The sequence below is a fragment of the Mercenaria mercenaria genome, chromosome 2 (genome assembly GCF_021730395.1).
Source record: "Mercenaria mercenaria strain notata chromosome 2, MADL_Memer_1, whole genome shotgun sequence".
In the NCBI taxonomy this organism is placed as follows: domain Eukaryota; kingdom Metazoa; phylum Mollusca; class Bivalvia; order Venerida; family Veneridae; genus Mercenaria; species Mercenaria mercenaria.
Window position 1 is genome coordinate 99,014,191 of NC_069362.1, and position 27,242 is coordinate 99,041,432.

General features: G+C 35.1%; 1 protein-coding gene across 1 annotated transcript; it reads right to left on the reverse strand.

The window, feature by feature from the left end:
- Positions 1-1,452: 1,452 nt before the first annotated feature.
- Positions 1,453-26,880, reverse strand: LOC123562404 (muscarinic acetylcholine receptor M3-like). Its single transcript, XM_045355041.2, has 3 exons — positions 26,562-26,880; positions 3,976-4,105; positions 1,453-2,781 (listed from the first exon to the last, which is right to left on the reverse strand). The coding sequence occupies exons 1-3, from the start codon at positions 26,878-26,880 to the stop codon at positions 2,067-2,069; spliced, it is 1,164 nt and encodes a 387-aa protein (XP_045210976.2). The 3' UTR covers positions 1,453-2,066.
- Between the last annotated feature and the right edge of the window lie 362 nt (positions 26,881-27,242).

Sequence of the window (27,242 nt, forward strand, 5' to 3'; positions counted from 1 at the left end):
ATGGTTACAAATGTCACGTAAGTAAAACATATATTTCTATTTTTAAACAGTTTTCTCAGGGTTGATGGTTATCAGCGGGAGGGATTTTCATCCTGGCCCTACCCAGAGTAATTTTAACATTGATTACGCCACGCCGCTGAATGCATTAACTTACTTCCAGTCTCTGAACAATGTGACAGCTCGGAGTTAATTGATAAAGACGCATGAAGAGTGATGGAACCACTTTTCACTGCATTTTTATGTTCAAACTAATTCAGTAACGTAAAACTAATGATTTAAGTGCATTGAAGGATATTAAGAAAATTGCCAATTTGTATAATTTACGTGACAAAAAATAGTTTCCTGGAGCAAAATACCTTTTAGAGCTAGAATTTTAGGCCAGAAATTTTATTGTTTGGTAATACAAGCAGTTAAACAAGCATGCTCTGATGTATGGTTAAGCTTTGTTTCAATATAATAATGAAAGTGCATTTTTTACCCACACTTACGTTGTATTTTACCTTTAATAAAATAAAAGGAAATATGAACTGAAACTTGGGTATTTTTTAGGCTAATAACTTCTAATGAAATCTCAAACTTGATAAAAAAGAATGAAATATGATAATTTCTGCTAAGAGGGTCCAAGTTAAACAGTATGTTACATAACGATTTACTTATTAAATACAAAATGCCGCGGAAATTACAATAAAGATAGTTTAACAAAACTTGCATTCAAACAGTAACTCATTCACAAACTAAATTTTCCACAAAAGCAATGGGAAACTTACGCTTAACAGACTTAATTACTGTCTCCCCAATCGCACCCTTTTTCCCCCTCTAAGCTTTCTTTCCTTTGCTGCTTTACAAGATGTCTCCTTTCTTTAATTTGTATTCCTCTCGAACATTCATCTTCTTTTCGCGTTCTTCGTTCTTTCCAAAGCTTTTTTTGTAAATACGTCTTTTCTTCTTCTCTTTCCGCGTGTCTCAGCTTTCTTTACAATTTTATTACTGTAGGCTTCGATGCTCTCTTAACTTTGCTTTTACAAGACGATGCAGCTAAGATAAACAAGCAATTTGCTGAGTAATGATCTAGGAGCAAACGCCAATTTCAATACAGTTGTAGTGTTGCTTGCAGGTGCTACCATGATCACAGAGGAGGTAGTTGCTGGTAGTGTCAAGAGAAAGGAGACAATGGATGAAGATGGTGTAATAGTTGGGGATATTGCTGATACTGATATAACAGCAGAGGTGACAAGTGCGTGTGCTGTTACCGATGGTGAAACAAGAGCAGCGCGACGAATGGTGTCGCAATAATGAAACTGGGAATAGTTTTTGTGGAGTAACATGAGACGTGTCAGTTTCTACTGTTGTGGTGTTATGAAATAAGTTATTTCTGCTACTGATAGTCTTGTTACAATAATAGGTAGGCTACAAAGACACATGGAGGAAATAGATGTTTCACGGATATCTGAAAACGCTTTGCTTAATTCAGTTAATTCAGGTATGAGAAAGTTATTAAAACTTGCAGGATTTAGTGAAAAGTCCCACTTAAAGAATAATGTCTTTCTTTGTGTTAGCTTTTTCTTTAAACAAAAACAACAATAAAAAAAACAAAAACAAAAAAAACAACAAACAAACTACCGTAAACGATAGCGCAAAGAAGAAAGATATTCACTACAGGACATGCTAGGCAGTTTGTATTTCTGCACTACCGTCCGCGATTAGGCTCAGTCAAACTGGGACTGCGGATTTCCACTTTTCTATTTAATTTATTTTCACTGTTATTCGTTGAATATGGCATGCAATGAAATGATAGAAATATCCCGCTATTTTGTCACTTTTTGCAGTCACCGCTACATGAGAACTGGATATTCCCATCTGCAGTCAATGAATGATCTCATAATCCAAAATAATGTCGGATAGTGTAGAGGAGCTGGGAATCGAACATATGACTCTTGGGCTCTTAGTCCAGCCTCGTATTAATGAACTCTACATTTGATATAAGAGAAAAAACTCTAACTAATTCCTAGAATTATAAGTGACAACTGGGTATGTTCGTTTAACCACTACATCTGTTTATCAGGCACTTAACATTTACATCGAGTTAAAATTCTTTTAAATGAATTCCTGAATTCCAAACTGCTGAAATTGTACAAGATTGGATTGATTGTCGAGTTGAAATATGCCATCCAAAACCCCATATTCAACACTGGTTCAGGGACCAAACCTGGATTAATGATACTAATATCAAAAATTATATGAAAAGGCAGCCAAAGAATAGCATATCCGATAAGTATGTAGGTCAGTGTCACAAAGGCTTTCCGGTCACGTATCAAACGATTTTCACGGACCGATAGAGACTGACTGTTAACAGAAGAAGTAACAGGTTCAGGAACTCGAAGATAACTAACAGTTATGGGAACATTTGAAAAGTCTACGCTTCTGTCCACGGAAGGCGGTGGTGAGAATGCTCTTATAGGATGCACCTGCAAAATTGTTCGTTTTGGTATCGAAGAGGAAACATTAACATCACTTTCATCATTCGCAATGCTAGCGTTCACTTGATTAGATGGTCGGGTACTTCCTCGAATGGAATCTGAAACTTTTGCGCGCTTATGCATAAACAAAAACACCTGAGTATAGCAGAAAATCATAATACAATAGGGGCCATGGTGTCCAAGAATCGCCACGATGAAGACGAATTCTTTGTTTAGTGATGGGTCCCAGAAACAGATCCCAGGTTTGCTGTACCGCACTCTATCCAGTATCCAAGGTGGTACCCAAAGAACCAACATAAACAGCCTGAAAATATATAAACTGTCGTAATGATCATGTACAACATGCATGATTGTAATTTCAATGTGAACCAATACTAGTGATGTGATATGTTTAATGTATCATTAAATCATCCTGTAATGATTCCGAGGTCTGACGCCAAAGACTGTAAAGATAATATGTATTTTTGTATAACTTGTTCTTTAACCCTTACCCTGCTAAATTTCTATAATGAACTGGTCCATTTTTCAATTTGGACAGGACCATTAACTGTTAAAAGGGGTATTTAACAAAAAGATACTGACTGAATAGCGAACACTGCAGCCTATGATCAGATTGCACAAATGCGCAGGCTGATCTTGGTCTGCACTAGTCGCATAGGCAGATTCGCTTGCCACCAGCAGGCTAAAGGTTAAAATAAGGCAGTTTTGACTCGAGTTATTAAAAGGTAACAAGTTGATATATTTTTTTAAAAAAGGTCTGTCGTTTCTTCTGCATCTTACATACTTGACGGTCAAAAGCAAGAAAGCGCGTTTTTTTCTCTCCCTCAACCATTAAAATATCAAAATTTAACAGAATTGAAAAATGATTCAATATGTTGATACACGACAGTCTTTTGCAGATTTTGTATTTGATATTTGATGTTATATAATCACTTTCATTTTTAATTTTACATATTCTAATATGAAATTCGCCTCTTTTCGGGCGATACAGGTTATTCAAAACATTTACGACAAATTCAAGTTCTGTTACGAGACCAGTATAAAATGTTCAACCGTTATGGCTATTTTTTGCTAGTTGTGATATCTGGAGGTGTTTTCATTTGCAATTAATTTGAACGACTAACTTTTGTTATTTACGAATCTCATGTCATTTTACACGTACTTCCATAATGTTGTTGCTCAAGATAAACAAGTTGTTTTAGTGTTTTCACTTATAATGATTTAATGGGTCTGTGAAACTAATATAAATGAACCACACCAGGAGAAAACCAACATAGTGCATTTGCGACCAGCATGGATCCAGACAAGACTGCGCATCCGCGCAGTCTGGTCAGACTGCGCGGATGTGCAGGCTGGTCTGGATCCATGCAGGTCGCAAATGCGCTATGTTGGTTTTTTCATGGTGCGGCCCAAATGTATAAAACTTTCTTGAAACATCACATCTGAGAAAATTAAACATTCTTAAATATTACACAAAGCTAGAGGAGAATATTCTCACCACACGCAGACAATAGAAATGATGCACTTCCTTTTTGTATGATACTTTCTATAATGGACACTCCACTTTACACTCCAGAATCTGTCAACTGATATTAAGAGGAGTGTGAACACTGACACAAACGTCATACCTGAAATAAACGAGCACTAACAGATTATTGTTATTAGCCAAACAATTATCACAAAGCGGAATAGGGTCGCTTACATTATGCTGCAGGAAGAATAATTTTTATATCGCATGCCCAATGGTGATATTTTTTATCAATGATGCGGTAGTGTGATTTGTTTTAATACTAACAATGAAAGTATAATTGCGAATCACCTACAACTTTTATCAAATTTATTGGCGAAAGCTGATGCTGAGTGTCGTAAGCACTCGGACAGAGAGGTGTTTTGTTGTTCCATTCAGTGAAAGAAATTCTTTTTATGACAGATGTTTTAGTACTGTGTAAACATTTCGTTACCTCTCACGAAAAGATTCATTCCATTTTGCTTGGTCATATTCTATGCTTTCAAATGATCTTCATGTAGATTTTTTATTCTGCAACACAGGTATTAATAACTTTAGAAGATTTTGCTTCTAAAAAAGTTAAAATGCAAAATGTCCTTCAAATAGAGGCTCCGTGCACCGTAATCCGGTTTAAATCCCGAGTGGTGTTTTAAATTCTGACAGTTACAAGGCGTTAAACCACAATATGTTTTTGTTTGTTTGTTTTGTCTTTATTTTCAGTATGCTTAACTTATTGTATGTATAATTGTGTAAATTTTTACGATGTATACTGCTACAGGGTTTCAATGTAGGTGGGGTTTTATTCTTTAATTGTTGGTTTTTCTATAGGAATTTTGGCTTCGATATTTCGTTTTTTGTTTTCATTCTCACAACTACACCAGACACAGCTGCAAGATTATTTTATGAATAGATCTCTGCAATTATATTCGTTTCAATAGCACTTTCTGAAAGCATTACCATTATCTCTTATTTCGATCAGTTTAATTATCATGAGATCAGTCTATATCTAGGATAACTGAAACTTTTGTATTAAACGCCTTTTTGATTCAAGTATATATTCAATGGCATTGTACAATAACTTTTAAAACACCGAAAAATAATTACAATACATCTGAAAAATCATTTTATGCAATAAAAATATCCTTTTTCGTAACAGGAGTACATTAATGAAAAGCATAAAATATAGCTGACTTACATTCGCAAAACACAATAAAACCTAACTGGTGACCTAAAACACTACATTACACTCTCTAAAACAAAATAAAATCTTAAAATGTCTAAGAATTTAGACTGAATAACCAAACTTATATTCTTTCACAGTACTAAAATATCTTTCTTTCACTGAACGGAACAACAAAGCACATCTCTAAAGTGTCCGAAGATCTCAAAAAAAATATTTTAGAGTGGCAAAATCAATAAAGAAATCAAAAGAAAAGAGAAGATTGAGGCATTGCGAGCAACAAATGCAATTAGATCCACATACGTTAAAGCAGGCCAACCTCACTTGATACTTTGCTTGAAAGTTACCTTTCATGATAGCGAAAATAATGTAAAAAGAAGCTTCCGTGGCACAGAAAAGGGAAAGAAAAGACTGAGTGGTGTCTGGGAAGGCGGTAACGTAATCATAAACACTCAAGACAACATATAAAACATCGAAAGTACGCATACAATACAAACTGAAACTGCAAACATGTGGGTCCGTTTTGGATTGGTCAGTAATCTCTGAAAAGGCCAGTCTCACAATTAAATCACTAAATTTCACGTGTAAACAAAAATATAACAGTTGGAAATTGCGACAGTTTAGTGCTTCTTTTCAGTTAAAGAATTGTTTAGACGTTGAGTTTACAGCAGTTGGTTTGTTTTTGTTTCAATTTGAAGATAATTACCTAACTAAGATCGTAAAGTCTTGTAATATCTTCAGCAGAACGCATTATTAATACAATAACTTGTAAACAGCTGGTTACTGTATACCATAATGTTTGATATTTGATATACTCTTCGCAATGTCGTACAATTTAGACGTCTTTATATTGAAACACCGTAATGATCAAATCAAAATACTTAATAAAAGGTTATATTACCACTATCATGCACAAAGCAGTTTGTTGACGATGTACCTGTAGAACGGAAAGAAATTGGAAGTTCCAAATTAAAATATCTCATGTTTTTACTTATTGTTACGGGAAATTAGAAACTTGAAATTAACGCTTCACTGCTTAAACAAGAACAGAACAGAACAGATAATTTATTTCGTAAACTTTGGAATTGAACTTGCGTTCCTCTTCCATACATGTTTTACGTACAAACAAAAGGTCAATATATCGAGCTAAATATATACAATATAACACAATAATAACAGTATCGAGCAAAAGAAACAATAAAACAGTATACATATATAGCAGAGGATGAACTATACCGTCAATTAAATTACAATGTTACATTTATACTCGAATTTCTTATTTTAAAAGCGTGGAACAGGTATGTGGCTAACTTGTTTACAATCACTTTATTGTTTGAGTTTAACAGTTCTACAAATTTTCACATACTTGGTTTCTTCCAATAATATTTAGGGATATATTTTCTTCTTAATTCATTGTATTTCGGGCAATTTATCACAAAATGGTATTCATTTTCAATGTCTCTATTTGAATTGCATAATTCACAAAGTCTATCGTTCCTTTCTAATCTATTTCTACCATACCGTCCCGTTTCGACTCTCAGATCATGTGCAGATATTCGCAGTTTTGTCAGCGGTGTACGTTTACATTTTGTTAATGAACTTAGATACTCTTCATATCCGAAGTCACACTTTATATATTTGTACAAGTAAACAACACTTTGTTCGTATTTATACTCTCAACCCATTCTTGTCTAAAAGTGTCAATAAGTCTTTGCCTGAAGATATTTAGAAATTGTTTCTTTTGTGTACATAATGGGTTTTCCCAAATATATTCGAAGCCATTTGAGCACAAAAGGTTTTTGATTTGGCTACTCCAGTTAGTTTTTCCATTATTACAGTCTATCAATGATACAGAATATAAAGCATTTAAAATGCAATTATCAGTATAAACAATCTTAAACCAATATTTGATAGCTCTAACGTAACGGTTTATATATAAAGGATATCTCCCTAATTCATCGTATATGCTAGCGTTGCTGGAAGTCTGCTTAACATTTAGTATTGCAAAACTTTAGATGAATGTGTTCTAATTCTTTAGACTTGACTACACCCTACACTTCACAAGAGTAATTTAAAATAGATGCAACAAAAGCGTCAAAAAGTTGACAATATACACTAGGTTTAAAGTCAAAGTGTTTAATATTGTTTAACAGGAAATTCATCGCCTTAAGCCCCTTGCCGCACAGTACATTCTGATTTGTATTAAACGAACCGGACGAGCTAAACACAACACCCAGATAATTAAAATTTGACACTGTCTCTAATTCAGTTCCATTGTAATTCCAATGTTCGTTTCTTCTAAGTCTACCACCCTTTTTAAACACCATTATCTTAGTCTTTTCAGTATTCACTTCAATGCCCCATAAATTACAATATTCGTTCAGTAAATCTAAATTCCGCTGTAAATCTTCTGGACTTTCGCCAACGATTGCCATATCATCAGCATACATAAGTAGCATTAGCGTAACTTCTTGCAAGGTTATACCGTTAAGATTGCTTTGTAAATACATTTCAATGTCTTCAATGAACAGTGCATAAAACAAAGGAGAAGTAATGTCCCCTTGTTTTAAACCGATTGCAATATTAATAAAATCCGAATATTGATCACAGTGTTTTACTTTGCTTCAAGGAAAGAAACTATACTACCGCGTAAACAGTTACATAGTATTCAAATAAAGTTTACATTCAAAGGCAGCCACATCGAGCGATCTGACCAGAGACAAAGCGAGAGAAAGCCTGCCTCCATCTCCCCTTATATCTAACAGAGGAGACATTTTAGATAGAGACAGGTATTTTATGAACTGTTCTTTAATGAGTTCGGTGTATGGTTCTGATAAACAGAACCCCTTCTTTTCTGGGAAGAAGCAGTAGCGACCTCTTAAATGTGTGGGAGACACCAAACAGCATCTCAAAAATGTCCAGTGCTTGAACCAGAGTTCAAACCCAGTAACCTCTGGATTCAGTGTCAAGCGTGTTGCTACTACACCACAGGTCCACAGGCGCCTCTTATCTAACCGCTCTCAGTGTCTGCATCTGTACAGGTAGAGTATGGAAATTTCGCTCTAAGTGTATGTAAAGCAGCTTTGAAAAGAGTTTTATGTGATATGATATATAATTAAGAAATGAAATATATTTTCGTCGTTCATTTCGCACGAACTCCAAAATAAATTCATTTCTTATTTTTACATTATATTTCCTTTCCATTTGTAAACAAGGCTTTATTACAAATTACACACATTTGTGTTGCATTTAACATTAAAATAATTTTCCCGGCCATTCTGTTCATTAGGCGGAACAACTGACGTGATCTAAGCAACGTTCTCCCTAACTATACGCGGACGTCGTCAAAACAACGGCCCGCCACACCTTCCCGAGGTTTGATCAGAATACATGTACATGTAACGACATGTGACACCCGATAATGATTATAGCGCTAATCTGAACGCCACGTAGATAAACACTATAAATACATTCTTTTTTAAGTGTAAAACGCAAACAAGCGAAATAATAGCAGACTTGGTTCGACTGAGCCTGTTTATAAAAGATAATATAAAGTATAACACCATTTACGTCCCCTAGCGTCTGCTTTAGCGGAATTTTACCATACATATTCATTGAATGGATTCCATGATTACAAAGGAGCAGAAAATACTACAGCAGTCAAAGTACGTTGAATATTTTATGGCCACCACATTGCTCTTGAAGGTTGTTCCTTGTGAAGTTGATAAAATGTATTCCAAACCAAACTGGAATCATAGAAATGAGTTTGTTGTGGAAAAGTGGTATAACGTGCAACAACTTTCACGACCAAGATTGATTAATTTCATGAATATTACTGACGTCATTCTATTGTAGTAACCGTTGATTCTTTTTCACAAATCCAAAGTTGATTTAAAACGTTTTAATATCAAATTGTCATAAACAAATAACATAACTTCAATAGCCGTTAATATCATACCAATGAAAAAGGTAAAACAATTGAAAGTGACCTTACCCATATTAGATACCTAAAAAAACTGTAAATTGATCTTTTTCATAAAGGTGCAACCACTGTTATTGGAATATGACATAATGGAATCAGATTATTTCTTATATACGCCGACTGTTAGAATAAACAATTTATTCTGAATTGTATCTATTTTTGTATAGACGAATTTACAACGTTGTTGGTTGCACTGATGTTTTACTGAACTTGTTTGTAATTTCAAGGATGTCACCTAATCAGACCGGGCCATTAAAGTGACTTGTGTGCATAAGATGTGTTTAATGTGACCACTTTACCACATAACTAAATGACAAACTAACTGCCCTAATTCAAAAGACTTTTGCCAGAGAGAATGCTACATTTCTCGCTTGCAGTTTTGATAAAGCTTTATTTACTAGCAATATTATTAAACATTATACAATGTGGACCTGTGACGAAGTTTGAAAAGCCCTTTCCTTTTTATTGAACAACATTTACATCAGGTTTGGGAATGCAGTTTTTAGACAAGTAGTTGGTATTCCCATGGGAACAAATTGTGCACCCCTTGTCGCAGATTTGTTTTTGTATTGTTATGAAAGAGACTTTATGTTGAGCCTTTCTCCAGATACGCAGGCAGATATTATAACTGCATTTAATAATACATCACGCTATCTGGATGATATTCTTAATATGGATAATCCGTTTTTTGGTCAATTGGTGGGTACTATTTATCCTAGGGAGCTTCAGTTAATTAAAACTAACAATTCGGATACTGATGCTTCGTTTTTAGATTTACATCTCTCTATTTATGACAATATTATACATACCAAAATTTATGACAAGAGGGATGATTTTAACTTTAGTATTGTAAATTTTCCCCATTTGGATGGGGATGTACCTCAGGCTACATCTTATGGGGTATACATTTCTCAATTAATTCGGTTTGCCAGAGCGTGTAGTCATGTCAAGCATTTCAATGAACGTAATCTATATATTACAAGTAAACTTCTTCAGCAAGGCTACCGTTATTACAAATTGCGTAAATATTTTGCTAAATTTTACTATCGTAATTCTGATTTAGTTTTAAAATTCAATAGTAATTTAAAGACATTTCTGCGAGAAGGTATTTCTAAACCCGTTTTTTATGGGGATGTGGTTTACAAACTTCGTAAGATCTTGGGTCATGGTAATTTTCCAAATGTATTTGGTAAAATTATAAAACGTTTTATTAAAAGAGGTTACGACCCAACTGTTTTGAGACATACCGCATGTTTAGTGATCAACCCGTTTACAGTTGGACACTACGCTTCCCTCTTTGATTGTGTCTGACGGAAGAGGGGGAGGACTCTATGATAAGCAGTTTTTAAATCCTACCAGGACTGAACTGTTTTGATATCTGTCTTCTGACCTGTTTCGTCGGGCCCTTAAGGGTGTTTCTCTTGTTGCTCTGTCTTCTGAAAAGGCATTGAGTACATACGTTTTTGGTTCTAAAGGTTTGCTTTTTATATTTTTATACACGAGCATTTTTGTGTTTTACATGCCATGCTTTTTTGTTTCCATTACGTGTGTTAGAGATTCACCTGCAGGGGTTTACTTTTATTTACACTGTCCCGTGTCTTTGGAACATGGTGGGGGTAAGAGTGAGGTTGGGTGCGCACCATAAACCGGTTTAAGCTCCCCGCTGACCATTCCAAGGCGGTGCCCCACTGTGTTCCTTTGTTTGTTCGTTTTGTCCTCTTGTGTAGGCTTTGTGTGTGTGCGCGTGTATGTATGTGTGTGTGTTCCTTTGTTTGTTCGTTTTGTCCTCGTGTGTTGTTGGCTTTGTGTGTGTGCACGTGTATGTGTATGTGTGTGTGTTTGTGGTGTGCACGTCTGCGTGCTGTTGGTTTCGTTTTGGGGAGGCTGCGATTTTGGTACGTGGCATTCCCTGTTTGATTTTTGTCTTTGTTTTTTTTTTTTACTGACTAATGCCTTTCGGTCATCAATGCCGTAATTAGTAAGCAGTCGGATTAATATATCACGTGGCGGAGCTGTTTCGTAAATAAACATATAACATGATTATGATCTATAATTTTGAATAAAATCTATAAAAATATCCCCAAGAACTTTGACGGATATTTCCTTTTAAAATGATGTTGAAATAAAAATCTAAAAGTTGTAAGATCTGGATTATATCATGGACTTAAATAACAATTGGAATTTATTTATGTAAGTGAAATACCTAATTATATTTCTCATGTTTATATTCTCGATCATTCTTAATATAATCAAAAACATAATAGGGGTTATCTACTCCATTAGGCCAATCACTCCACTCAGTTTGAAGGATGCATGTAAAGACTTATCAACAAATGCTGTGGAAACTCTTAAGTGTTTAGACGTCAATGATTTGAACATGTGACCTAGAAAAATATCAAATTATCAAACGGCAGATTTCTTAATAAGCAGATTTTTACGTGTTTCTGAAGTATTTTGATGTCATAGATGTAGGTTTCCGCCAATTTCAGAACAAAACCGATAGTTCCCGAATACGGATGTACGGGTACGGTACGGGGATTAGGAACAACCAAATTGGCACGATCATGGGGTAAATATCGACCCGTCCGAAAAAATTACCGCGAGCGCCTTTAATAGAATAATTCTAATAAACTTGAATTTCACAAAAAGAGAGATATCATGGTCTAACAGCAGATAAAGAATGTGAGTGTAGAACATCCCTCCTCGCTACCTGCCCCTCTGTGTTAAATTTTACCTCTGCGGTTCCCACCCCTTTAACATTAAAATAAAGCTAAAGATGCAATAGAAACAAAAACAAAAACAAAAAAAAAATTCTAAGATGAAAATTAATAATTTGAATTTATCGCCATTTACGTATACCTGGAAACAAAATCAAAAAAGATATAGTGTCCGTCTTTGTTAAATTTAGCAATGGGGACTGTGGGGGACTTTATAGGTGTGTGTGTGGGGGGGGGGGGGGGGGGTGAAGCGGGGTGCATCAGGTGGGATAAATCAGACACACCGTCGAAAATTCTTATTATTATTTTAAATCCATAATTCAACCAATTAAACTTTTCATTTTTAAGTTCGGCTTTTAATGTTATTATAATGTAAGCTAATTGCGACTGGTTGTAAGTTCTATCAAATCATGCTTTAAATTGATGAAAAATTATATCAGTTTCTCACTTTTCTTAAACCTAATTTTGTCAACATGAATGATCAATATCGCTGTAGAATAGTTTATTGCCTGTTCATGATGAATAATACCTTACTATCAGTTATAATGCTCATTAGTCAATGAATCTCACTTTGTAACTGACATCAGTTTTGCATTTATTCGTGATCTAGAATGACCTTTTCCACGTGGCTAAATCAGATTGCATGAGAACGGATCATACCTACGTTTAGCTATACGAAAGCTTAATACATCTCCGGATGTCTCTTTATTTCGGTACATCTAATATGTGTAAATGTTGAGTTCTGCTCAAGCAAGGGCTATAGAGGGCGTGGACGGTAGCTGCGTTTCCACTACCGTCCATGAATAGACCCAGTAAAACCGAGCCTGCAACATTTTCATTTATGTCGTGTTGAGCACCTGTGGTTTTCCATTTTTATACACCCGTCTCTGAAAGAGTGGGGCGTATTCTGTGAACACCCGTGGCGGGCGGTGGGCGGTGGGCGGGCGGTCGGCGTCCAAAAGCATGTCCGCTCTCTAAGTCAAACAGTTTTCATCCGATTTTCACCAAACTTGCTGACAATATTTGTGGGCATAATATCTCGGCCAAGTTTGATAACCAGCGAAATCTCCCAAGTCACTCTTGGATTATGGCCCTTGAATTACTCGAAATACTGCAAATTCAGACTTGTCCGCTGTCTAAGTCATACAGTTTTCATTCGATCTTCACCAAACTTGCTGATAATGTTTGTGGGTATAAAATCTCGGCCAAGTTCGATAACCTGCGATATCGCTCCAGGCACTCTTGAATTATGGCCCTTGAATTACTCGAAAAACTGCAAATTGAGCCTTGTCCTCTCTTTAAGTCAAACAGTTTCCATCCGATCTTCACCAAACCTGCTGACAATGTTTGGGGCATAATATCTCGGCCAAGTTTGATAACCAGCCAAATCGCCCAAGGCACTCTTGGATTCTGGCTCTTGAATTACTCGAGATCTTTTTTATGGTACGTAACTGAATATTTAGACGGGCATAGTTTGTGGCAGTCTGGCACTCTTGTTCATTTATGCATGAGTCATTCTAACTTGATGAAAGTGTTCATGTTCTTTTTTTACTCTATATATTGTTTAACGCTGAATGAAATTTGAAAGCGTTCATCCTAAATGACACTTTTTACAGTTTTAAAGGTGCTTTTTGCATTATAAAATGCCGTTTTTTTTCCTCGTTTTTTTCATTGTTCATACGTAAATCTTCATACCAGTAGTAGTCTTCAGGCTGTGTTGGTCATATTGGAAAAGATAAAATTAAACAAGAAATCAAAGATTGTTACCACGTGTCTTGAAATTGTTTCACTCAGTTGAGTTGTACGATTTTCAGAAAGTATTTTCCTTTAATTAGTATTTTTGTGCGCCCCCTCCCCTCCCCGGCCCGGGATCAAATGATGGAGGCATACTGTTTTTATTCTGTTTGTCTATCACAAAAATCACAAAATTTAACCTAGCGTATAACCTATCGATTTCTTAATGGATCTCTTTGAAACTCACGCACTACTCCTAGTATAAGCCATTCACATAGATACTTCACCTTCAATCACATACCACATTGTCCAATTTTGGACATAACTTTTCCATAATAAAAGGCATTCAAAGTCAAGGTTTTCATGGGCAAACACTTTCCATATTGATTTTATACGTAATTTATTTTCCAACTACACTGCACCGGCTATTTTTTAAAGGTATGTTTTTTTTGGTTCTTGTATTTCTTGTCGCGCGCGGAGTTACTCTTTACATCTTAATCGCTATTTGAATATTTATTTCTTTTCTGATTAATTTGTTTTTATTTTAAAATTGCTATTTCTGTTTCTAGTGTCAAGATACGTGTTATATGACCCAGGGAAGTGATTACACCTGTTGTATTTTGAGCAATGAAATAGGTTCAATCGCTAAGGTGACTATGTCTCAGACAATCTGACAAACTATGTAGAATGTCCTTTGTTAAAACGTAGAACTTGTGAGACCATATGTCTCATAATTATATAATCTTTTTCTCTTGCTACCTCGCCTAGTAATTTGAATTATGAGATGGATGCCTTCTCTGTACTTCGCCAATAAGGTTGAACCTCGCCTTTAAGCTAGGACGCTCTTACTGTCTCAGTAGAATATCACCCCACATGTCTCTGCCTCAACTTCCGATGCTCATTCTGTTTTTTTCTATCGTCTATACCTTTCGACTGTCCCGTAAAGGTTTAACTTCTATGCGCTGGCCCTAAAGCGCAAAACTTAGTTACAATACTGCATGTCTTCTTTAGTCTATGAACGTCAAACATCCTCTTTTAAATAATTTATCCCCCTTGACAGTGCAGCTGAAATAGCTTTCTCCTCAAGGTACTGGGATAAATTATTAGTTGAATCCTCGATGTTTTTACATCAATCGCTGCATACAGAATAAATTCACTGTCATCCATCTTCATATTTATACCCTAGCAGAAGTGTGCTTTGATTAGTGCTATTTATACAACTTGTTTCTGATTGGTCCAAATTCGTACATAGTATTTTACAAAAAGTACTTACTCTAACAAATAGTTGGTTCCCTTTTACTATTTTATATAACATAATGTGTGATGCTGGGATCCAGCTATCACTGTAATTCTGTTCATGGACGGTAGAGAAAATGCATGCTACCGTCCACGCCCTCTAGCCCCGGGTTGAGCAGAACTCAACATTTACACATGTTAAAAGTACAAAAAGCAATTTAAGAGACATCCGCAGATGTGTTCAAACGGCGGTGAACATGGGACCTTCAATGATACACGTGTTGAGGCGTGTAATTCCATGAAGAGCGGCGTTTGGTCCCCAGTAAAGTAAAGGGTTTGCCTCAAACGGGATCTGAGGTTATGGAGCCTGCGTATCACAGGAACTGTCAAAAGACAAAATTAAAAAGCAGGCACCATACTGCACACATATACAGATATATTAAAAAAGAATATATTAGAGTGGCAGTGTTTTTGTCTAAGGCATATCTTTTCGACATACTTAATCATGTATTGAAAGATATCACAGCTGAACGACATGAAAAATATAAATTATGCAGGAAAACATTCTGAGGAAAATAGTGGGAAAATACGCAACATATACGGTTCGAACCTATACCTTATTGTAGTATCCTTTTGCATGTCAGAACCTTGTTACCGACGACGCCGATGACCTGATCAAGATTAAATATGTTCAGTTTCATGGGTGTAACAATATTTCATACGTGAAACTCAATTATTTCCCGACAGAGCTATATGTTACGAACCAAATTATACCTTGATCAAATTCGTTTGTATGGTTCAGTGAGTTTTGTTGGTTTATTAATGTTATGTTTATTTATGAAACCAAACAAAATTGCATAAATGGTTTTAGAAAGTGAAGTCACATCGGGTCTTGTGCATTATTTTTCACGAATCCAAAGTTACTCGTGGTTTCTCCTAATATGGCATGACATAAAATTTAGATTTAAAAATGAATTTAGAATTTGAAAAAGTTGAATTTACATTTTTTATAGTCTAGCAATAAAAAAAACTCTAAGAAAAATCTAAACAATGTACAGCTAGCTACACTAGCTAAATGTAGGGAAATGCTCAAAGCAGTGAGTATGCATGAATTTGCTATACCTTCATATAATGCAATATCTAAAAATAGCATTTCATAAGAGTTTCGATCACTTAATGTACTAAAGCACTTATCTAGAAGCTGTTTGCTAATTTTCTTCCGTGTTTATTTCCGGTAGAGTCATTAACGAATTTACTACAAGTCTGCTAGACTTTTGTCTTAGATCTGAACGTTCGTGACTGTCCGTCATAATGGCAAAGGTTTATGATATTTTACTAGTGATAAGAGATCTTTTCGCCTTAATCCAAATGATGAAAATAAGGCACAGTTTCTTGCTAGTCGCAGGGAATATTGTACAATTAAACGAAAAGCTAGATTAAGATTTTTTTCCAGTGAGAGAAGCAAATTGTCTGTTATGAGTAAAAAGAATCCTCGCAAATTTTGGAAGTATATAAATAAATTTCGAAAAAATGAAAAGCAATGTACAGATGGAGTAACCCTGAACGATTTTTTAGATCATTTTAAGAATATTTCAAATACGCCACATGGGCATTTTATACCAGATGATGATGAGGCCGATGAACGCCAAAGTACATTACATATTGCTGACTTAGATTGTCCGTTTACTGTTGAGGAAATTTCAAAAACTATTAGCTCCCTTCAAAGACATAAGAGCTGTGATTTAAATAATAATGTTTCAGATTTCCTTATTGATTTGAATGCTTTTATAACACCGTACCTAGTTTCTGTATTTAATAGAATTTTTGAATCTGGAGTATATCCTGAATCATGGACTAAAGGTGTAATTATACCTATTCATAAAAAAGGTGATGTTTCAAATACCAGTAATTATCGAGGTATTACACTCGTAAATGTTATGGCAAAAATATTTTCTCTAGCACTTAGGAATAGAATCAACAAATGGTGTGAATCAGAGCAGTTATTTAGTGACTCACAATTTGGTTTTAGAGATAATCATAGTACCGCTGACTGCGTATTTCTGTTACATTCAATTATCCAAAATGTTCTTTATTGTAAATCTAAACTATACTGTGCTTTTATTGATTACAAAATGGCCTTTGATACAGTTATTAGAGACGCTCTGTGGATAAAACTTTTAAAGACTTGGGTCAGCAGTAAAATGATCAAAATTCTTAAATCTATATACAGTAATGTTAAAGCATGTGTTAGAATGTCTTCTGAGATGAAATTTTCTGAGTTCTTTGATGTCACGCTTGGATTAAAACAAGGGGAACCACTCTCACCGATACTTTTTATACTCTTTATTAACGATATAAGCACTACTCTAGATTTTAATAAGTTAACAGAGAATGATTTGAACCAGTTATCTATGTATATGTTGTTATTTGCTGATGATATTGCATTGTTTACTACTGATCCGAATAGCCTGCAAGCTCAGTTAGATATTATCTATACATATTCAGAAAAATGGGGTCTCAAGATTAACGTTCAAAAAACCAAAATTTGTGTATTCGAAAAAAGAAACAGCCACCATAATTTTAACTGGTTTATCAATGGTGAACAAATTGAAGTTGTAGATCATTTTAAATATTTAGGAGTTGATTTTTTGTATACTGGTGTAATGAAAAATGCTGTTAAAGTGCTCTCAGAACAGGCCCTTAAGGCATATAGTAGCTTATTATCATTATTCACTCGTGTACACATAGATGTGAAAACTAAACTTTCTTTATTTGATACCATGGTTGTACCAATACTTACATACTGTTCTGAGGTGTGGGGCATATATGATTTTAAAGAAATTGACAAGTTGCACATAAAGTTTTGTAAAACAATACTTGGAGTTCGTCAACAGACCCCAAATTTAGCAGTTTATGGGGAACTGGGAAGGTTCCCTTTATCAGTTATCTGTAAACAAAGAGCATTAAAATATTGGTTAAAAATAATGCAAAATCCAAACTCTCCTATGTATAGAATTTTTATAGAACAGTGTAATAATAGTAACGATAACTGTTGGGCAAAATCCATCAAGCGTTTATTAGACAGTCTTGGTTATAGTGATATCTGGAATAATTTTGATTATAATGTAAATTATTTGCCAATGTTTAAACAACGCATTTGCGACCAGTTTATTCAAAACTGGCGTGCTTCTGTCCAATCAATGTCAAAGTTAGATTATTATAGTAAATTCAAAACAGAGTTTTGTTTTGAAAAATATATTGATGTTTTAACAAATGAAGGATTAAGAAAAGAATTAAGTTGTTTCAGATTAAGCTCTCACAAGTTAGAAATCGAATTAGGTAGATTCGTAGGTACCGTTAGGAATGAAAGAATATGTAAAATGTGTAATTTAAATTGTATTGAATCAGAATACCATTTTCTGCTTTGTTGTCCTCTTTATGTCGATATACGTAGAAAATATTTTGGAAATATATCTTGGCCAACGATACAAAAATTTGTAAATATACTTTCTTCTACATATAAAAAATCTATGAATAACACTGCAAAATATTTAAAGGATGCGTTTGAGCGTAGAAATGAAACCCTTGAGCGCATAGCTGCTTCTTAAGTTTGTAGTACAAATGTATCGACAAATAAGAACTATGTCTATCACGATAGTCTCTACTCCATGTCATATTGAATATGTATATAAATATGCCTGTATTATGTATGTGTATGTATGTCTTGGCCATATTCAATTTGTGTTTATGTTAATTGGCCAAAGGCATTGATTTGCTGATTTGCCAAATAAAACTGTAAACTATGACGTGAAAGCACTTGCCATGCGTTCTTACTAAAACTGTACGTCTTTTGTAAACTGATATCTAAAAAAAGTAACAATGTGTTTTCAATATTCTATAACACTTTCGCTAGGCAATAAGATAAAGCCAAGCACATCTTTATTTAAAATCTGCGACTTAATAAGATAAATACATACGAATGGTACGATTTATTTATTATATAAATTGTCATGCAAATCGTCTTGGTAACGGATTTTGAAGGAAGACAGTTTTTGAAAATAGCGAGGATCTGTTTTGAGAATAGGTATATCTCGTAACTATATCTATTTGCCGAGACTTTCGGTTGCTGGTCCGATGAATATTTTAAAAAATCTGCTGTGTTGGCAAATTTGACAGCTTTTAAATATTTACTAGTATAGCCAATTTATCTCTGACTGACGGATGCCTGTAGAACTTTAGAAAATTGAGACACAGATTTGGAAATGCAAATAAAGAGGTTTCGAAATAACTTTTGGGGAAATTTTGAAACCCTAAAGGTAAAATGGTGCAACTTTAGTTACTGAAAAAAAGAGCAACACTAAACATATTTGAAGAAAAGAAAACTATCTTGAACATGTTTCAAGCATGACAAGATATGTAACATGTTTTAGTAGATAGAGGAGTGGAATTCCCAAGAGTAATTATTACAATTAAATGGAAATGGCGCAGCTGGAAGCAAATTTAGGTATGGAAATGTAAGCAAGGCTAACTCTGATTTGTGCTCAAATCGCATCAATAATATGAACTTAAAATATAAACCGTGAATAAAATCAACTTTTGTACGAGTAATAAGGCTTCAAATTCTTATAATATTATATGGATACTGCAAATTTTTACGCCAAAATGCTTCCAAAAGGAACAGTTAAGAATACAATTCAAAATATCTTTCTTGATATGAAAGATAAAAGGTAAGGGTAGATTTCCCGGGAAGCAAATACAATACAATGCAATGCGATTTCCCGGGAAGCAGCTACAATACAATGCAATGCGATGCGATGCGATACGATACACGACACGACACGACACGACACGACACCTCACGACACGACACGACACGACACGATACGGATACGGATACGGATACGGATACGATACGATACGATACGATAATGGTTTATTTGTAATATATGGCCTCCAATCAACATGGCATTAATTATTGTACAAGGTAGTAAGCAAGGAGAACTGAGTTCTTTAATAAAGAGTGCTTTCGATTTCGATTTTGGAAAAAGGATAGCTAAATATTTCAAGCTCCGAAGATGTATGTGTGTCCATAAACAGTATACTACTGATATTAAACTATTCAATTGCATTTAATAGTATGTTACAAAATTTCTAATAAAGTGATTATCAAAACTTATGCTCCAGACAACTCTACTATTAATAATAGATTAATTGCGTTCTACTAAATTTGCTCTTTAACAGGTTCAGAGGGTATTGTATTGTGTAAAGAAAGTAAATCCTCCGTGACGATTTGATAAAAGACATTGTGTCTGAAATCATTCGTCCTCCACCTCTGATAATTCACTGGTTAGGTTAACTGGCCGCCGTTACATGACTGAAATACTGCTAAAAACGGCGTTAAACCCAAAACAAACAAAAACAAACAAAAAAGAAAGTAAATGTATTTATACTTTCAACAATGAAGTATCCCATGACTTTAACAATTATAATGTTTTCATTTAAGGGTTTGTAAACACAATACAATTTGTTGTCACATTTTTCATGTCTGATGCTCTGAAAAAACACCATTACACATTTTAGACAGTTCCAATTAAGTATTATTTTTATATATTTGGAGTCAGTACTATACCAGCTAATCAGTCTTTGTATTGTCATACATCTTAATGTATTATTTTTAGCTTATGTTTGACTCTTTTAAGTCGAAGGCATTAATTAGAAATCTCGAGAGAGAGAAAATATTTCCACAATCGTTCATTATCGTTATAAACAACTGTTTGTTTGCTATGGAAAATAACCATTCTAGTTTAAAATGTATTTCATGTAATGCGCTATATAGTAGACAAATTAAAAGAAAATGAATCACATTTTCAATAGTGTAAACATTTCTACTAAGACAGTGTGGACAGAATCTGTATTCTCTGTCAAATGTCTCCCCTTTTCCTTTTTTCTTTCATAAGTTCATGACTAGAACATCGGAAAGTTGATAACATTCTTTTCTGCATATGTGTTCATGGATAGATACTTCTCAGGATTTAAAGCACTTTTGTAAAGTTTTTAAGTTAATGACATAGATGAACTGTTGATTTCTGAGCATGAAGATTAATAAGCACAGTCTTTAAGTCTTTGTGTAAAAAATTGTAGAAAAACAGCAATTAAACATTATTAGCAGAGATATAACTCTCTTGACTTTTCGCATTCAGAAACACTAATTGACGCGAAATGTGACAAAGTCGGCCGTATAACGCGTTAATTAGAAATCTCGAGTGAGAAAAAATACTGTCATTTCCACAATCATTCATTATCCCTATAAACAATAGTTCGTTTGTTATGGAGAATAACTATTCTGGTTTGAAATATCCTTCATGTAACGCGCTATAAAGTGAATAAATTAAAAGAAAATGAATTTTATTTTCAATAGAAGAATAAGTGTAAACATTTCTACTAAGACAGTGTGGACAGAATCTATATTCTCTGTCAAGTGTCTCCCTTTTCTATCATAAGTGCATGACTAGAACATCGGATATTTGATAACATTCTTTTCTGCATATATGTCAACGGATAGATACCTCTCAGGATTTAAAGCCCTTTTGTAAAGTTTGTAAGTTAATGACTTCGCTGAGCTGTTGATTTCTGAGCATAAAGATAAATAAGCACAGACTTTAAGTATTTTATTTCGGCCTGGGTGGTTTCAATACTCCCGCTTTAAAAGCTTTGGATATTGTTTATTCACCCTGTGGATATGGTACCAGCTTTTTAATTTTGTCTTTTGGCAGTTTCCGTGATATACAGGAAATCTGGTTTGAAATATCTTTCACGTAATGCGCTAAATAGTGAATGAAATAAAAGAAAATGAATCACATTTTCAATATTGTAAACATTTCTACTAAGACATTGTGGACAGAATCTATATTCTCTGTTAAGTGTCTCCCCTTTTCTATCATACGTGCATGACTAGAACATCAGAAATTTGATAACATTGTTTTCTGCATATATGTCAACGGATAGATACCTCTCAGGACTTAAAGCCCTTTTGTAAAGTTTGCAAGTTAATGACTTCGCTGAGCTGTTGATTTCTAAGCATAAAGATAGATAAGCACAACCTTTAAGTATTTGTGTAAAACTTTCTAGAAATGCAGCAATGAAACATCAGTAAATGCCGTGACTGTGCAGACAAATATGATCTCTCTTGACTTTTCGCATTTCAGAAACATTAATTGACGCGTAACCTGACAAAGTCGGCAATATAACGCGTTAATTAGAAATCTCGAGAGAGAAAAATACAGTCATTTGCACAATCGTTCATTATCGTTATAAACAACAGTTTATAAAAAAAACCGAAACACTTATTGACGCGTAATGTGACAAAGTCGGCAGTATCAATATTCTAAACTTATAAATAATTCAATGCTAATTTTTATGTATAACAAGAGCTGTCTCCGTAGGATGACACATGCCCCCGATGGCACTTTGAATGAATAGTTATGGCCGATGTTAGAGTTTAGGACCTTTGACCTACGGAGCTGGGTCTTGCGCGAGACACATCATCTTACTGTGTCACACATTCATGCATAGTTATTTTAAAATCCATGCATGAATGACAAAGATATGGACCGGACATGCCCACCAAAGCACTATCATGAAAAATGATCTTTAACGTCTAAGTGTGACCTTGACCTTTGAGCTACGGACCTGGGTCTTGCGTGTGACACGTCGTCTTATTGTGGTACACATTCATGCCAAGTTATTTGAAAATCCATCCATCGATGACAAAGATATGGACCGGACACGCCCATCAATGCACTATCCTTTAACATCTAAGTGTGACCTTAACCTTTGAGCTACGAACCTGGATCTTGCGCATGACACGTCGTCTTACTGTGGTACACATTTATGCCAAGTTATTTGAAAATCCATCCATCGATGACAAAGATATGGACCGGACACGCCAATCAATGCACTTTCCTTTAACGTCTAAGTGTGACCTTGACCTTTGAGCTACGGACCTGGGTCTTGCGCACTGCACGTCGTCTTACTGTGGTACACATTCATGCCAAGTTATTTGAAAATCCATCCATCGATGACAAAGATATGGACCGGACACGCCAATCAATGCACTATCCTTTAACGTCTAAGTGTGACCTTGACCTTTGAGCTACGGACCTGGTTCTTGCGCACTGCACGTCGTCTTACTGTGGTACACATTCATGCCAAGTTATTTGAAAATCCATCCATCGATGACAAAGATATGGAACGGACACGCCCATCAATGCACTATCCTTGGACCGGACACGAAAATTGCGGACAGACCGACAGACTGACAGACCGACCGACCGACAGACTGACAGACCGACAGACAGACAGACGGTTCAAAAACTATATGCCTCCCTTCGGGGGCATAAAAACAGGTGATGTTTAAAGTATTCTATAGTTCAGTATATAGTGAGTAAAGGTCAGTGCTGAAAATGAATTATCAAATTAACCGTCGAACAGTATATAATTATACTATTGTAAATGTTGACATGGCTTGATCTATTTCAGGCTATTTTTACCCGCCGTGTTAATTCATTTCATATTGACACGGCAGTCGGTTAACAGTGCTTAACTGTTTTCACGTGGCATATCACTGCCCTTTAATTCACAATCAGGGATTATTTCGTGGCAGAAAATACAAATTTGTACCTGGATCGATAAACCACAATATTTATTTTTAGGCATATGCTTTTAGCTTTTAGCTCTACTTTCATGTTCCATACAGAAATTCGAACTGTGATATACCGGTAATTCCTCTTTTCAGTCTGTAAATAGGTTTGGTTTTAAAAGAAAAACACTGACACAGGTAAATAATATTAAAAGTAATTACAATAGTGTTGACGTATTAAAATATATTTGTGATTATAAAAAGATTTAAATCATGCACGCAAATAACCTTTATACGAAAAAGATCGGGTTAGTCTGACCATTTATTTCATTTCTGAGAAAAAATGATGTTTTGAAAACGGAAACATTCAGATATCCGTTTTCCAAGTCACGGTTTAGATTCTCATCAGATCTGCATATGATTAACTGAAACGTCTGTTTACTTGAGACTGTGAACCGCTGTCCCTATATTTAATAACTAGCCCGACAGTCGTGTGGTCATGTCTCTAGAATTAGTATCGACACGGCTGTTGGATGACCGTGTATCTAGTATTTGTACTGACACGAAAGTCAGGTGGCCATGTCCCTAGCATTAAAACGACACAGCAGTCGGTTTGTCATGTCGCAAGTATTTGTTTTGACACGCACATCGAGTAACAATGTCCCTAGCATTAGTACCGACAGGGCAGTCGGGGTCGGGTGGTAGCCATGTCCAAAATATTAGTACTGACGCGAATGTTAGGTGTCCATGTCCCTAGTATAAGTCTGACACGGGTCGGTTAGTCATGTTCCTAGTATAGCCTAGTAATCGTGTCCCAAATTTAAGTAGTGAGACCGCAGTCGGGTGTTGGCCGTGCCCTTAGTATTAGTACTGATACGACAGGTGGCCTTATCCCATAGTATAAGTATTGAAACTGCAGTCATGCATGTGACTATGTTTCTAGTATTAGTAATGACACGACAGTCTTGCAGCCATGTAGCTTCAATAAATATTGGCACGAAGCCGTGCGAACAGTCACATCCGTCTAATGGATGCTTGCAAATAAATTACTGAATGGACTTAACAGAAGGACACAACTTAGAGAGACTCAGTTATACATGTGATGTTGTTTTACTATGATTGCTCTTTCTATTCAACGCCACAGAAATAAAATTCAATGTTTTGCAATGATAAACATGTATTCTAACATTAGTCATGCAAGTTAGAATTACTGCTTCGGAAGCTATGCTAAAAAATGTAGTCAGAGTCCCTCACTGAATAAACTGTGCCCAGGCGTACTCGTGTAATGACACCAACGTACAGAATAATGTAAGAGAAATCCATGAAAATCATTTCAAGCGTGTTTGTATTGTTATAGATCTAGTTCAATTCGGAAATTATTTCAGAAATGTTAACTCAGTTTACGTTAATAAAATAGAGTTACAAGACACAGTCTGACGCGACAAGTCATATCGCATTGATTTGTTTGTTTGTTTTGGGTTTAACGCCGTTTTTCAACAGTATTTCAGTCATGTAACGGCGGGCAGTTAACCTAACCAGTGTTCCTGGATTCTGTACCAGTACAAACCTGTTCTCCGCAAGTAACTGCCAACTTCCCCACATGAATTCATATCGCATTGAGTGTTGAGAGCAAACTGTATCCTAGAAATACTCATTACAGAATTTGTCTAAGAGCTGTATCCATTGTCGCCGAGGACTTAATATGTTTTGTTCAATAAGAAATACTTTGATATCAGATCTCTCTTTATAATTTGTTGAAATTAAATAGATTTATATCAAAGAAATTCATCCAGAAATTCAGTTCTAGCATTTTATTTTCCCCTAGGACCTTACAATGACAATTATCTACAATATATCTACATTTGTGCCAATTACGTAGTGTTTACTATTTCCCTAACCAAATACTACATCATTTCACAAATCAGCAATAAGACTTAATATTAAACTTGATCTCCCAGATTAATTCATATCATTTCTGAAGTCACTTACAATGTGGGTAGATACAAAAACCTTCGGATTTATTTATTTAATCAGCTGCTGTTTTAGGGCTGATTTGTTTTCAAAATGGTTCGTTTTACGTAATATCAGATAGAAATATAAAAGGACAATGTAATCCTCATTAAAAAGTAATAGCAATAGTTATATAATCATGATAATATATCTGAATAAATAGTTCTTATCTTTACTTAAAATCATTCCACGGCAATCAGCTGAGGTAAAGCAATCTTGTCAAGTTACGCATTGCTTGCATCAATAAATCGTGAGTTGAAATTACCAGCCTTACAAAGATTTGTATTAATTTCGGTCTGAAATTAAAAAACAGATCATCATATACTGTAAAACGTGCTCGAGCGACCACGTCTATTTAGATACCACTTGCATTAAGATAAAAAAAAATTCGGTTACTTTTCGTGTTGTTAAAGAACAAATTATGTTGTATTAATCGATCATTTGCGCTAAGATTTTATATTTTGTCATTTTCTTAGGTGGTCCCTTATAATACATGTTGAACATAAAAAAGGACCTAGAAGTTGTTTCATTAACTAAATCGTTACCTAACTAAATTTGCTAATGCGGAAATATGCTACAATTCTTTAAATAATCAAAGTTTCGTCTATGTTGTGTAACGGTAAAAATATCACCAAAAGACTTGTGTATACCATTGATAACGGAATCGAATCCTCACAGAGCTGGTTAGCTAAAACAAATCAGAAATGAGCCGTGCCATGGGAAAACCAACATAGTGGGTTTGCGACCAGCATGGATCCAGACCAGCCTGCGCATCCGCGCAGTCTGGTCAGGCTCCATGCTGTTCGCTTTTAAAGCCTATTGGAATTGGAGAAACTGTTAGCGAACAGCATGGATCCTGACCAGACTGCGCGGATGCGCAGGCTGGTCTGGATCCATGCTGGTCGCACACCCACTATGTTGGTTTTCCCATGGCACGGCTCAAATAATGTTACAGTAGCGTTGTAGTATTGCACCTTTAAATAAAAAAAGTAATGTTTTGTTTTGAGGAAAAGGATTGTTTGCATAAAATATTCCACCTGAGTTTTAAATTATTCTTATACAATAATATTCGAATTTTACCGTAGTCAAAGAAAATCCAGATGGCGCAGAGCACCTCCCCAAACGGCCAGTATCCCAGAAACGTATGTGTAGCCATAAAACTCATTGCCGTAATGGCAACAGCAACGTCAGTAATAGCCAAGTTTACTATATAATAATTAAATGTCGTCTGCAACTTTTTATTCATCTTCACAGCTACCAACACAAGAACGTTTCCAACGATTGTAGTAATTGTAATTGCGTATAACACAAATGCAACAAGTGCCTTGTCCCAAGTGATGTCAGATGACGTTGAAATGAAACTTGCATTGGTACCATTTATGAATTCGTTGTTGGACATTTTGTTTTGCAATCCGCTTGATAGACAGTCACACACAGGTATGTTCTAACAATTCGTCTCTGTTAACAGCTAGTATTCAAACTCCAAACACTTGATCTTACTTTTCCCGATAAATTCGCACTGCTGCGACAGAATATGAACGTAAGTAAACACTGTTTACTATATATATACTGTTCTCTGACGTGTGTTAGATCATTAACTTTCGGTCTATATTATTGTCTGTAAGTATTGACTGCCACTCATTAATCTTCGCCAATATTTTCAGACGTTAATTTACGCAATATTTATATCCTGAAAATATCTGTATTACTAAAGTAACATATAAGTAACATATATAGTTAACCGATGACAAGGTGTAGTAG

Bases quoted from the DNA above. Each gene is read 5' to 3' on its own strand.
- LOC123562404 (XM_045355041.2), bottom strand. From the start codon at position 26,880: ATGTCCAACAACGAATTCATAAATGGTACCAATGCAAGTTTCATTTCA. The intron at 4,106-26,561 runs GTAAAATTCGAA...CGTTTATTTCAG, and splicing joins CTGGATTTTCTTTGACTACG to GTATGACGTTTGTGTCAGTG. The intron at 2,782-3,975 runs GTGAGAATATTC...ATATATTTTCAG, and splicing joins ATTTCTATTGTCTGCGTGTG to GCTGTTTATGTTGGTTCTTT.